We start from the raw sequence: 12,928 nt of genomic DNA, 5'->3' as shown, positions 1-12,928 counted from the left end.
TGCCGCTCCTTGAGGACCTGAGGCGGTGCTGATATTTATTCTCATTTATTACACAGCTTATCGGTCTCCATTTTTGCCTAGACTTTCCAAAGATCTAACTCTTTTCTTGTGGATGGCTGAAGGCGGAGGCAATGAAGCTGATCCCTGCGGAGCTGCGTCTACCATGCTACACTGCACCTCCTACAATTCAGATTGTAATGTTAAAGATTGTAGGGTTGGATGCTCTTTCGATGAAAATTGGGTCCTGTGGTAATCATGTGGAAAAAAGAGAGAAACAAAGTATTTCAAAAATCTGTTAAAAAGCCTTTATTTTATTTGGCTAGGCATAATTGTAATTGTTAAAAAGCCTTTGTTTTGTTTGGGGAGTCATAATTGTAAGTTAAAAAGTAATTACAGATTTTTGGTGTGTATATGATTGCCTAGAAAGTTCTGCTTGGCTGTCTGATCCACAGAATCCGACTTTTCCATTGCTGTCTATTGGCTTCACAGCAGCTTCACAACTATAACCTCCAAGTGACTTTGCATCTTGGCCGTCAGTAGAACCGGAAACAAAAGGCACAGCTTGCTTTCTCCAGGACCACATGGGGTCTAACCCCAGGTGCTGCACAGGCCCAGCTGCAGACCTCAAGACTTCCAGAGAGAGACATCCGCACTTGGACTAAACATTCAGTCGATACAGAGCAACAAGGGAAGGAAGAAAGGATGAGCAGATACATACCCGACAGAGAGAAACACCCACAGTTAGGAGGTGTTCAAAGAGTTATGTGAGACAGGGAGCAATAAAGACCTGTAGGTAGAGCGAGGAATCAATTCACTGCCATCAGACACCTGTAACCAATTAAACCCACTACAAGCACAATCTAGTGCGCCCTGTGTATACTATTCAATTTGCTTTAATTTAATTTGTGCACGTTCTCATGCATGACGACTTATTCGCTGCAATCTACTGCACACTGGGAGCAACACAAAGACTACAGGTTTACCGCCCTGTTATAGTATTCTGGATTAGTATTGAACTTTTGTCGGGAAGCAGTTGTACCGCAATGCAGGTTTGGCCAGATCCATCTGTTTGCTCGCGTGCCACTCGATTTGTGTGTGTGTGTGTGTGTGAGTGTGTGTTTGTGAACGTGTATGTGACAGGGCCTCAGTGTGTGCTAGCTGAGCCCTGTAACCCACTCCCACAGTGAGGTGAAATGCTTTTCACTGCTCGCTGCCTTTCTCTTCCATGCTCCTCAGGCTGCATGAGCATCCAGGTGGGACAGCAGGCAGAGAATATTGAAACCCCAAAGCTGCGTGTGTGCGTGTGTGTGTGTGTGTGTGTGTGCGCGCGTGCGTGATTTGTGTGTATTCAGCATATGTGTGTGCATATGTAGTGTGTGTGGTTGCGTGTTTTTCCACCAGCGGTATGTGTCCAAACGCTCAGACATCGCTGTGGGCAAGCCTTCTCTATCCAACACTCCCGTCGCTAGGCTTTCTCCTTCCTGCTGCTACTTCTACAGGATTAGAGATGCCACCAACCCTTTTCTGTGTGTGTGTGTGTGTGTGTGTGTGTGTGTGTGTGTGTGTGCTTCAGAGAGAGAGCGACAGGGCAATCGGGCGGAGAAGTAGAGAACAGTAAATATGATTCATCGTAGTGTAGCCGCAATAAATGTTTAAAATTTGAAGCGATAGTGGGAATAGTTTTTTTTTTCCAACACCTTGGCCCACCTTCACTTTGCAGAGTGCCACTGTGTGCGTTCCTATTGCCCATCTTTGCACTGTCTCAACCGCTGCCTCATTAACCCCAGCATCAAGTTGCATGACTAATAGTCTAATATTACACTGATAACAATCCTGTTTGTGGTGATAATTGTGTGAGGCAATTTCCATCCATATAAGCCCGTCTCTCCTGAACCGATAAGGAGCAGGGAAACTATCCCATTAACTGGCTAGGATTAGTCATTAGATCAACAAATATCAGGCCTCATGGTTGTCACTCCCAGTGGATGTCAGAAGTATATGAGCTGCAGATGGGGCCTGTCTGGGAGCTGGCACCGGGTCAGACACACTGTCTCAATCTCAGGTTTGGCAAAGTGGAAAAAAACTGTGGCGCTCTCATTAAATCAGAAAACTTTCAGCCAACAGTTGATGGATGAAGAAGTAGGAATGAAACTTTATTGATTATCCATTTTGTGTGTGTGTGTGTGTGTGTCTGTGAGTGTGTGTATGTGTATCGGTCTTGTCTGTCTGTCTGTGTGAATGTGCATCTGTGTGTGTCTCTGTATGCGTTTATACTGTATATATGTAGTTGGTTTTTTTTCTAGTGTGCACACGCATGCATATGCACCTTTTTGTATGTGTGTGTGTGTGCGTGCATGAATGTACAAGCGTGTGTGTGTGTGTGTTTTGCTCACTCACTCAGTTCCAGATGGCACTTTGATTGGGATCATTTATAACTTCTAATCAAGCATCTTTTTAATAACATATCTTCTCCTCCTTGTTCTTTCCTCCTGCTCTCCTCCCTTGCTGCCGCCTCCTCCCTTCTTCTCTTCATCCCTCCATCCCAGCGGACAGTTTGGTGGCTAAAAGATGGATGCCTTGTTTTATTCCCCCCTCTCTGTCTTTATATTGATGATATTTATTTCGGTGCTGCTCTGTTGTTAATTAGAAGAAGCTTTATGAGACCTTTTGCTGTCGTCAGAGACAGATGCCCTGGCAGGTACAGAAAAGAGGGGACCAGAGAGACACTTTAAGAGGTGGTGTGTCTGCGTGTGTGTGTGTGTGTGTGTGTGTGTGTGGTTGCAAGTGCAGTTATGTGTGTGTGGGGGTGGGGTGGGAGGTGGGGGTGGCTTTTGCTTGCAGATTTGAAAGTCAGCCTGCATATTTAAGACATCCCACTGCAACCAAGCATATGTGTGCGCACACACACACACACACACACACACACACACACAAATGCACACACACACAATAGCACAAAAATTGCCTCATGAAGGGTGGGAGTAGATGCATGGCTGGTAAATTTTCAAGTCTCATTGTGCTTTCACAAGATTGCTGATGTGTATTTACAGTTTCCTTGAGTGAGACAGGGTGCACAACACACAAACACAACACACACACACACAAGCACAACACACACACACACACACACATTCATACATGCTGCTCAATCATTCATTGAGATAAGCGGTGGAGCTTATCAGTGATGAGCACAGGCTGAGACATGGCAGCCAAGTAACCTGACTGCTCCTAAGTGGAGACAATAACGACATTCATAGAGCACACACACACACACACACACACACACACACACACACACACACACACACAGATGCTTATGCCCTTCACCGCAAAGACAATGAAGCAGCTACAGTGCAGTCAGACCCAGGCTCAGACATATTCAGTGCACTGGAATAATGACCCATTCACCGACACACAGACAGACAAAGATAGGCTGCAGCTCCGGTCCAAACTCATACTCATGTTAAGGATTTATCCAAATTAGGGAAGCAAATGTTCCAAGAATTGTCTCTATTGGCTTTCGCCCACCTTGACAAATGAAATATTGACATTCAATAATGTACCAATTATACCAGAAATGATATTCTTCACTTGGCTCTTGGGTTTAACAGGTGATGCAGCTAGGTAAGAGTGACTTGCACATTGCAGATGGTACTGGCAAGGTGCCCATAATCATAATGAAGAGTGGTCTGGAGGGTATTTTGGCTTTAATACAATGGTTATTGATGTATGAACACTGTCAGAGAAGTTTTCTTCAATCTGCTGTAAATACTTGTGCAAAATCCAAGAAAGCTTGAAAGACAGTTAACTAAACTGGTTAACTAAAATTGGTTACCATTATTTAGCTTGGCCTTCAATTTATAAATCAAGATTAGGGGTGCTTCATACGCTCAGTTGGAATAACTTGTTAGTTTAGGGTTACCCATAACATACACCCTTTCCTCTAGTATTTATTTTAAATGTAGTAACTTCTCTCTACTCAAGATATATAGGCCTATTCCTGTTCTGTTCCACAAAAATAATATCTCTATTTCAGTGAACATTTTCACTGTAATTACCTCACCAACACTCAGTCCAATTATGTCTTATGTCAATAAAATGTTTACATTGATTTTGAAAAATATATTTTGCTAGAATGGCATAAAAGCTAGTTTGTTACACCAGCAGATTAGCGTTGAAACAAACTGAGACTGAATTCAACATCATCAGTGACACTAAACTCATGCTATAATCCCTGTAATGCATATCAGACAGATCAACATCAAGAAACACTGAATAATTTATGATACATTCACAGCAACTACAGCATAATTGGATACAAGAATCTGCAGTTGTGCACATACTAGTTCTTACAAAGTCACATAATGCACACACACACACACATGCACACACACACACACACTCACTCTCAACGATAAACTGCGCTCTTTTGGCTGGTGTAGTCTCATAGAGGGCTGTTATCCAGAGCACTGAGCTCTCAGTTCAGCTGGTACAGGGAGACACACACACACAGTGGCACTCAAACATGGCAGAGACTCTACTGGAGATGTGTGTGTGTGTGTGTGTGTGTGTGTGTGTGTGTGTGTGTGTGTGTGTGTGTGTGTCTGTCTGTCTCCCCTCCACCTGTGAGTTGTCGAGTGGAAAGTGCTCATACTGGGAGTGAGATGGGCTTTTCAGTGTGGGTGCGTTGTGGCCCATTGAACATCCCCTCCTCACCCAGCCGGCTCAATCCCTCTCTCCATCTATCCTTTTTAGGCTCCCCTTCCTCCATTACCCCTCCTCCCCCCTTCCTCATAACCACCCTCCTGCTCTTTTCTCTCAACCTTTCCTTTATAGCCTACTCCTTCTGTGTCCATCCTTCTCCATCTTTTCCCATTTTTTTTTCCCTTCTCATCCTCTTTTCTCGAGCCTTTCTGCTGCTGTCCCCGCCCTCCCTCCCTCTAACCTGGCTTCTACCCCAAATGCATCCTTTTCTTTCTCTTTATGGTAGTACGGTTCCATTCTGCTCCATTCTCCCCGCTCCCTCTGTCCCTTCACCCCTCTCCTTTTCTTACCAGCTCCAAGTTTGTTTTTGGTTTGTGCTGCTCCCTCTCCTCTCTGTTCTTGGGTGTTTTCTTTGCCTCCCTCTCTCTCTTTTGCTCGCTCCCACTGTTTTGTACCCCTCCCTCCCTCTCTCCATCCCTACCTCCCGCTAGGTTTTCTCTCTTTTCCTCTCTCCATCCCACCCTCCAGCTGTGTTTTGCCCCCCTACTTTCCTCCTTCTCTTCATTGTTACCTGTAGAGGATTAATCCCTTGCCGTCTGTCTAGCTGGATGGAAAATTATTCTCTTTACTAAGTGTTAGCAGAGCATTGTAACATACTTCCATTCACAGTTACAGTTTAATTTCTCAAAAGAAAGCACAAAGGAAAAAATGTGCATGAAATTGGATTCTGAAATAAGCTATAACCTCGCACATGTTGCTACAATAGGTTTGCAACTCTGTTCCAAGGCAAATACAAGGCCAAATGTAACTTTGACGTATCAACTGTGTAAAAAGTAGGAAGGAATAACACACCAGTAAATCAATAAACCCAGCTGCATAACTTTCACAATTACTAGTAGTAGTGACCATCATTTCCCTTTTAGCTTAGCATTAGCCATTTACCTAGCATAGTTTAATTAGCATAATTTCACTCAAACAACAAAGTTCATATAAACTACATTCAACATGAAATGTGCCCAAACTACATCAAATTTGTCAACATAAGCATGTATCTTTGAGAGCTAAACATCTTCTCTGACTGATGCACAAGACAACCAGAGAATAGAAAGTAAGGATTTGTGGCTATTTACTGTAGAAAATACCACAGGAGGAGGAATGCAGCACTTATGCAAATGACATAGACCTATGTATATTATGTAGTCCTTACAGGTAACTAGCTGATGTCACCTAACAAATAACAACATTAGCTGCATTAGTTGGAGAATGGAGAATTCACTAGGTTTTTCACCCGCCCTACCATTTCTCTTTGCCTATATCTCCTGCTTTGTTTTGCTGCTCCCCCCCCCCACTCCCTCCCCCTGTGTGTTGTCCACGGTGGCCTTGTGGCTCTGCTTTAATCTCCCTCCGCCCTGAACATCAGTCAATCACCAGCCACGCAACCTGCCACCTGTCTCCACTTCCCTCCCCACAGTATGCAGCACTTTCCCTTCAGCTGTTCCTCCGTCTCGCCTTCCATCTCCGACTCCATCTCTCCCCTCTGTCCAAATCCTCCATCCTTTCCCTTCATTCTCGCCCTATCTCTTTATCTCTTATCTCGTATCTCCTCCTCATCATCATCGTCGTCTGATTCGTATACAGGGAAGACAAACAAGTCCTGTCCTCTCTCTAATTTTCTACCCTGTGAATATTTGTCTCCTCTCTTAATGAAAATGTCAGTCGAGGTGGGGGAGGGGAGGTTCTGGGCTTTAAGCAGCTAATTTGGTTTCTGTTAATGCGTTTAACCTTTTGCCTTCTAGCCTATCCCATTGTTAAAGGATCAACATGGAAGGTAGAGGTGGGTATTTGAGGAGTTCTTTGTCTATAATATACTATTAATAGTCTGAATTACTCTCTCTTAGCTGTTGGGGGGGAGGGAAAAAAAATTGACATCTTTAATATGAACTTGACCTTGAAGTGACGTGGGAAATAAGAAAGGTGTGTATAGAGAAAAGGCATCCGTCAAGGAGGATGGAGGGAAACAGAAGAAGAGTTGTTTTGGGGCGATGAGAATGATAGGTGGCGATGGGGAGAGAGAGAAATGAGAGAACGAGGGCAGACAGACAGGTTGGAAGACAGAAAGCCCAGGTGATGGGCAGAGAGCAATCTGCAAAAGAAACAGAGAGACGGGGGAGACAAAGGGAGAAGGATGAGGAGGGGGGGAAAAGAGATCGGTCTGTTAAGGAGATGAGTTTTCAGATAGCGCACACAAGACCGAGAGAGCAAGAGAGAGAGTGATGAAGGAGTGAGGCGCAAACAAACAATAAGAAAACACAGTTAAAAGGATTGGTAAAGAGAAAATGTGTGTGTGTGTGCAGGAGAGTAGATGTTTATGGGGTTTGTTTTAGCCCCTTCTGATTGACGAGGCTGTCTGTTGGCTGTAATGTCCCCAGAAAGTACTGATCAATTGAATGTCACCCTTGGAGAAAAAAACATAACATGCACCATAAAACTGCTGCTCACATTTTTAGTGGCTTCACCCTCTCTGTTTATACATACATACACACACACACACACACATTTCATGACTCAAACACCATGATGCACACATCATGACAAGTTGAGTGCGGACATAGTATGTGTGTGTGGAGGTGTGGGCGTCTGTGTGTGCACATGTTTACGGTTCATCAGATAGTTCCTCCTTTAATATCTGTGTATGTGCACGCGTGCAGGTATGGTGGAGGTGGGGTTGGGCGAAACTTGACCTGTTTACGACGCACCATAACACAGGATTTATTCCAAGGGATAAACGGACAGCCAGCAGGAATGAGAAAGAGATGGATGCAGAGAAGACGGATGGAGGGATGCGGCGGTAGAAAGAGAGAGAGCCACCAGTCACACGGTGGTCCACGCTAAAAGATTACCATTCTGGACTGGGTGCCAGAACTCAATGTTTATTGTGTACTGACCAAATCACATCAATACCACTGAGCATGTGCAAATGTAAACTCATTCTGTGCCAACTTTGGATACTCTTAATTCTCAGAGAAATAAATCTATCATCAGAGAAATCCATTTTACTGCCACTCCTCTCACAGCCAGTTGCCATCAGAGTTGTTTTGGCTTTACTCGGCAAAGTAACAACGTGCAGTACATATTTACACGCAAGGCTGTTGGCTGCATTCCAGCCGCAACCCAACTTGACAAAATTCAACCGTGCCAAAAGATAGGGGCCCGCCCTTTCGAAGATATGGTGCTGGTTAACATAGCAGTTTGAGTGAAATCCTCTAGTCCCATCCTTAATAATTGCCTTGGCACACAAACATATGTGTCTGTCAATGCTGTTTTTATCTGCTTTGTGCCCTTTGTTCTCTGTGAGGCACTTTGGGATTAGATTAGATTAGATTAGATTAGATGTTCTTTATTGTCCACAAGGGAAATTCATTTTGTTCAGGTCAGTATCATACTAACAGACAAGACAGTAAATATATAAAATAAGTAAATAACATCACAGTAAAAAAGACACCACAGTAAAAGACAGGAGGTATGATTCTAAAAGATCTCCTAATTCTGGGAATGTGTGTGTGTGCGTGCATGCATGCGCGTGCCTGCATGGGGGGGTGTTAGCACAACAGTTCTTCCAGGCAAAGGGGACAAGGGGGTTCCGGGGGGTTATGTTTGTTAAGAAGCCTGATAGCAGAGGGGATGAAGCTGGCCCTGCCCCTGTTTGTTTTGAATACAGGGGCAGCATATCTCCTACCACAGCGCAGGATCTGAAAGCAGGTGCTGAGGTTATGAGTTGAGTCCCTTGCAATCTTACTTGCTTTCTTCACCGTCCTCTGGTCATAGAGCCGCTGGAGGGTTGAGCACTGCTCCCCGCAGAGCTTGGACCCCAAGGTGATCACCCTCCGTAGTTTGGCTTTGTTGGGCTCTGAGAGGCCCTCATACCAAGCCAGAAAAGAAAAGGTGAGGAGGCTCTCTATATGGCAGATGTAAAAGCTGCAGAGGATGGGAGGGGCTACGTCCAGATGCCTCAGCCTCCGTAGGAGGTAGATCTGCTGCTGGCACTTTTTGAAGATGGTTTGTGTGTTGTCGTTGAAGGTCAGCCCGCTGTCGATGGTGGTCCCGAGGTAGTTGTAGCTGCTAACCCTCTCCACAACCTCTCCGTTGAGTGTCAGCTGTGGGACAGGGTCAGCCTTCCTCCGGAAGTCTATGAGGAGCTCCTTTGTCTTCCTCACGTTCATCCGGAGAAAGTGCTCCTTGCACCACTAGTGCAGATTCTTCGCTTCCTCCTCAAAATGGGCGGAGCTGTTGGAGGTGTCGACCAATGCGTGTTATCTGCGAACTTCTCAACTGCGAGTCCCTCAGGTTGTTGGTATATAGCGAAAACAGGACTGGGGAAATCACTGTCCCCTGGGGGGCGCCAGTGGATGTGAGCATGACAGGAGAGGTGGAGCTGTTGACCCTGACAAACTGCTCCCCTTTGAGGAGGAAGTCCAGTATCCAGAGGATCATGTGAGGATCCACCTGGAGCTCTTGCAGTTTGGCACAGAGGATGTGGGGCTGCATGCAGTTAAAGGCCGAGGAGAAATCCACAAACAGGATCCTGGTATATGCGCGCAGCTTTTCTAAGTGACTGTAGGTGGTATGTAATACAGTCTTCACCGTGTCCTCCACTGAGCGGTTTTGCCTGTAGGCAAACTGCAGCGGATCGAGGGTGGGGCTTACTTGTGAGAGGAGGCGGGGTAGCACTAGTCTCTCCAGGCACTTTACCAAGACCGATGTGAGGGCCACAGGTCGGTAGTCATTCAGCTCTACAGGATGGTTGGTCTTGGGGATAGGTCTTATCTCGGAACGCTTCCACAGTGTAGGGATGGTGTTCTCCCGGAGAGAGCGGTTGAAGAAATGACAGAGAACGCTGGCTAGCTCATCTGAGCATTCCTTCACCACCCTCCCTTTAATGAGGTCAGGTCCTGGGCCCTTGGATGGATTGAGCCTCCTCAGGCCCTGCCTCACCTCCTCCTCTGTGAGGGCGATTGGCTGACCCCGCCCCTCCTTGATCTCGCGCTGGAGTTCATTCCTCAGCCCCTCTGTTGTTGCACTGAAGTCCTGAGTGTCAAACCAACAATAAAAGGAGTTCAGGTCGGTGACAAATGCTGCCTCCTCTCCTTCCCTCCTTTCTGTGGTTCTCTTGGCTGGGGCTTTCCCTGTGAGGACAGAGAGGCCTTGCCAGGCCTGCCTCAGATTGCCAGTTTGAAACATGGCCTCCACCCGTTCCTTGTAGCGTCCTTTGGCTTGGGCTATCTCCCTCTTTAATGCTATTTGCGCGGCTCTCCCCTCCGCTCTGCGCCCAGTAGCAAAGGCTCTGTGCTTAGCCTGAATTGTTCTTTTCAGTTGAGCTGTGAGCCATGGCTTGTTGTTTGGGTAGCACTTAACAGTCTTTGTGGGTATTAGCATACTCTCACAATATTGGATGTATGAAGTCACCTCTGTGACAGACTGTTCGAGGGAATGGTCCTGGGTGAAAACCTGCCAGTCTGTGCAGGCGAAACAGCCCTGCAGGCTCTGGGTTGCCTCACTGGACCACACTTGAACTGTTCTCTGCTTCACCTTCTCTTGCTTCAGCTTTTGTCTGTATGTGGGCAGCAGCTGAACAGCAAAATGGTCTGAGGTGCCTACAGGTGGTTTCTGTAGGGATCTGTAGGCCTCTTTAATGTTGCCATAACACAAGTCCGGCTGCTTCTCTCCTCTTGTGTTACATGAAACATACTGCTCATACGTGGGCAGCACAGAGTCCAGTTTGCAGGTGTTAAAATCCCCCAGGATGATCTTGGGTGCACCAGGGGAGGCAGTTTCTAGCTTTTCAATACATTGGTAGATTGTCGGAGAAGCCCTATTTGTATTAGCTGATGGTGGAATATAAACAGCTGTCACAATCACCTGCCCGAATTCCCTGGGTAGGTAAAATGGGCGCAGGGAAATAGACAACAGTTCCAGCTCATCCGTGCAAATGTTGTCTTTAACATGCACAGAAGAGCACCGGCGTTCATTAATATAGAAACAAACTCCCCCTCCCGTTTTTTTACCTGTCATGTTCAAGTCTCTGTCCGCGCGCATTGGTCCAAGAAATCCATTTAACTGAAGAATGTCATTCTGTAAATCCTCAGATAGCCAGGTCTCCGTAAAACACAAGATACACGCATCCCTGTATTCTTTCAGGAATCGGATGTTGGTGTTTAGTTCATCAATCCTGTTCCGCAATGATCTAACACTTGCGAGGAGAATAGTTGGGAGCGGTAGGATGAACGTGGATGAACCTGTTTCTTAAAAGCACTTAATAAATAAACTTGACTTCACTTCACTTGACTCAATGCCCTCCTTTTCTCTCTCTCCCTCTCCCCCCCCCCCTCTCTCTCTCTCTCTCATTGTATATATCTAGCTAGCCATCCAGCTATCTTGGTCTGCTTTTGAGTGTTGCTATAGTTACTGATCTAAGAGAAAGGGGTATTGGTGTGAAGCGCCAGGGGATCGTGACAGATTTAAAAGAAAGGCAGGTTAGGACCTGCTGGAGTGCCAAATGTGATACCCAAGCCTCACGCACACACACACCAAAACACACAAACATATATATAACATGTATAACACACACATGTATATACTCGGACAGAAAGAGAAAAGGTCATGGTGTAGAGGACATTAACCAGCCCCACATTAACATTGAACCCTTTGGAAGGAAAGCAGAAATAGGAAGTAGAATTCCAGAGAAGTTTTCTGTTCATGCATATCTAATCTGGCATGATTGACGCGTCTGACTCCCAGTTCCCAAATCCCTCTGTGTCTTCTGGGAAGACTGCTATGCATATGATAGGAATCTGAAACAAACCACACATCACTGGTGTGTACGAGTGTGTGTGTGTGTGTGTGTGTGTGTGTGTACTGTATGTGTACATGGATATACAGTATATGCCCATGTGTGGATGGATGTTGAGAGAGAAGGGTTCGTTTTGCTGATTCTCTTGTTTTTGCGAGTGAATTATTCATTCAGGCAGCAAACTCTTTCATCCCCCTCTGCCCTGTTCCTCCTCCTGTTTGTCTCCCCTGCTCTTTCAGTTTGACTAAACACAACACTTCATCATGTCCACTCCTCGCTCTCTCCTGACCTCTTCCTCCCATATGCTGCTCATATCTCCTCCCTCTCCCAGTGTATTGGCCTCTCCTCCTTGGTCTCCCTTTTCTTTCTCGCTCACCCTTAATTTCTACCTCTTCTGTCCGTTATTCACTGTTTCAATCCCTCGATTTCAAACTATTTTCACGTCCCACTGCTCTTTCTCCCTCTTCTTTACTCTCTCCCTCTTTGTTTTGTTTTGCATCTTTCCCTCTCCTCACTCAGATTCCCTTTCATTCTGTTTCTTTTCATGACAATCTCTCTCTCTTCCCCTCTCTCTCTCTTTGTCTCTCGTCTCTCACTGTCTCTCTCTCTGCTCTGTCTCTCTCTTGTCTCCCTGACTCCCTGACTCATGGCCTTCCTCTATTAGTATTCCCCCAGGGTGGCTAGACACCACAATGTGTCGTGTGTCACCTCACCAAAAGGCAAACGATGAGAAACGGACCGTCTGAAGAATTCCTGCAATATCTCTGCATGTGAGAGAGGAGGAGGAGGAGGAGGAGGAGGAGGAGGAGGAAAAAGGCGGTGACAGAATCAGACAAAAGGACTGGGCTTTGTATTGGAGGGGCACAGCTTGGACAAGTTTGGTCATCCATATGTATTGAGGGCACAGACAGGGAAGCAGGCAGGCAGGCGGGCAGACTGGGGGAACGTGCTGACTGCATGTGTACAGTGAATAGCTGCTCATTTTCCCCTTTCCCAATGAAAAACGATCCCGCTGAGGCGCTCTCTGTGTGTGTGCGTGAACATGCTCCTGAACATCTGTTTTGTTGTGTTTGTGTGTGTAAGGGTGTTTGCATCCTGTGTGTGTGTGTGTGTTCTTGTCTATCTGTACTTATAAGGATCAGATGAGGAAAATCCTGCAAAGTGAGGACATTTTGCTGGTCAACACTCCTTTAAGGAGGCAGGACTTGGGTTTAGGGTTAAGAAGAATTAGAATTAGATGGTTGAGGTTAGGCATGTAGTGGAGATGTTTAAGGTTAGTGTTAGGGGTTAAGGAATGTAGCCAGTGAGGGTCCTTGCAAGTAGGGCTGGGCAATAATTCAATATTATCATTTATCATTATATTGTCATGATATGGTG

At 45.9% G+C, this 12,928-nt stretch overlaps 1 protein-coding gene across 2 annotated transcripts in view; it reads left to right on the top strand.

Moving 5' to 3' along the window:
• schip1 (schwannomin interacting protein 1) overlaps positions 1–12,928 on the top strand; it is a 191,158-nt gene that overhangs the window by 28,823 nt on the left and 149,407 nt on the right. The window contains exon 7 of one of the 2 annotated variants that reach the window (XM_071927538.2): positions 8,696–8,740. The exons of the other annotated variant lie outside the window; for it this stretch is intronic. Within the exon in view, the coding sequence (XP_071783639.1) occupies positions 8,696–8,740 (45 nt within the window). The remainder of the gene's footprint in view (positions 1–8,695; positions 8,741–12,928) is intronic. 2 annotated transcript variants of the gene reach the window in all.

This window comes from Centroberyx gerrardi, chromosome 6 (assembly GCF_048128805.1).
Source record: "Centroberyx gerrardi isolate f3 chromosome 6, fCenGer3.hap1.cur.20231027, whole genome shotgun sequence".
NCBI classification, from domain to species: Eukaryota; Metazoa; Chordata; class Actinopteri; order Beryciformes; family Berycidae; genus Centroberyx; species Centroberyx gerrardi.
The sequence above is the reverse complement of the archived record's forward strand: the minus strand, read 5'-3'. Positions and strand labels throughout refer to the sequence as shown.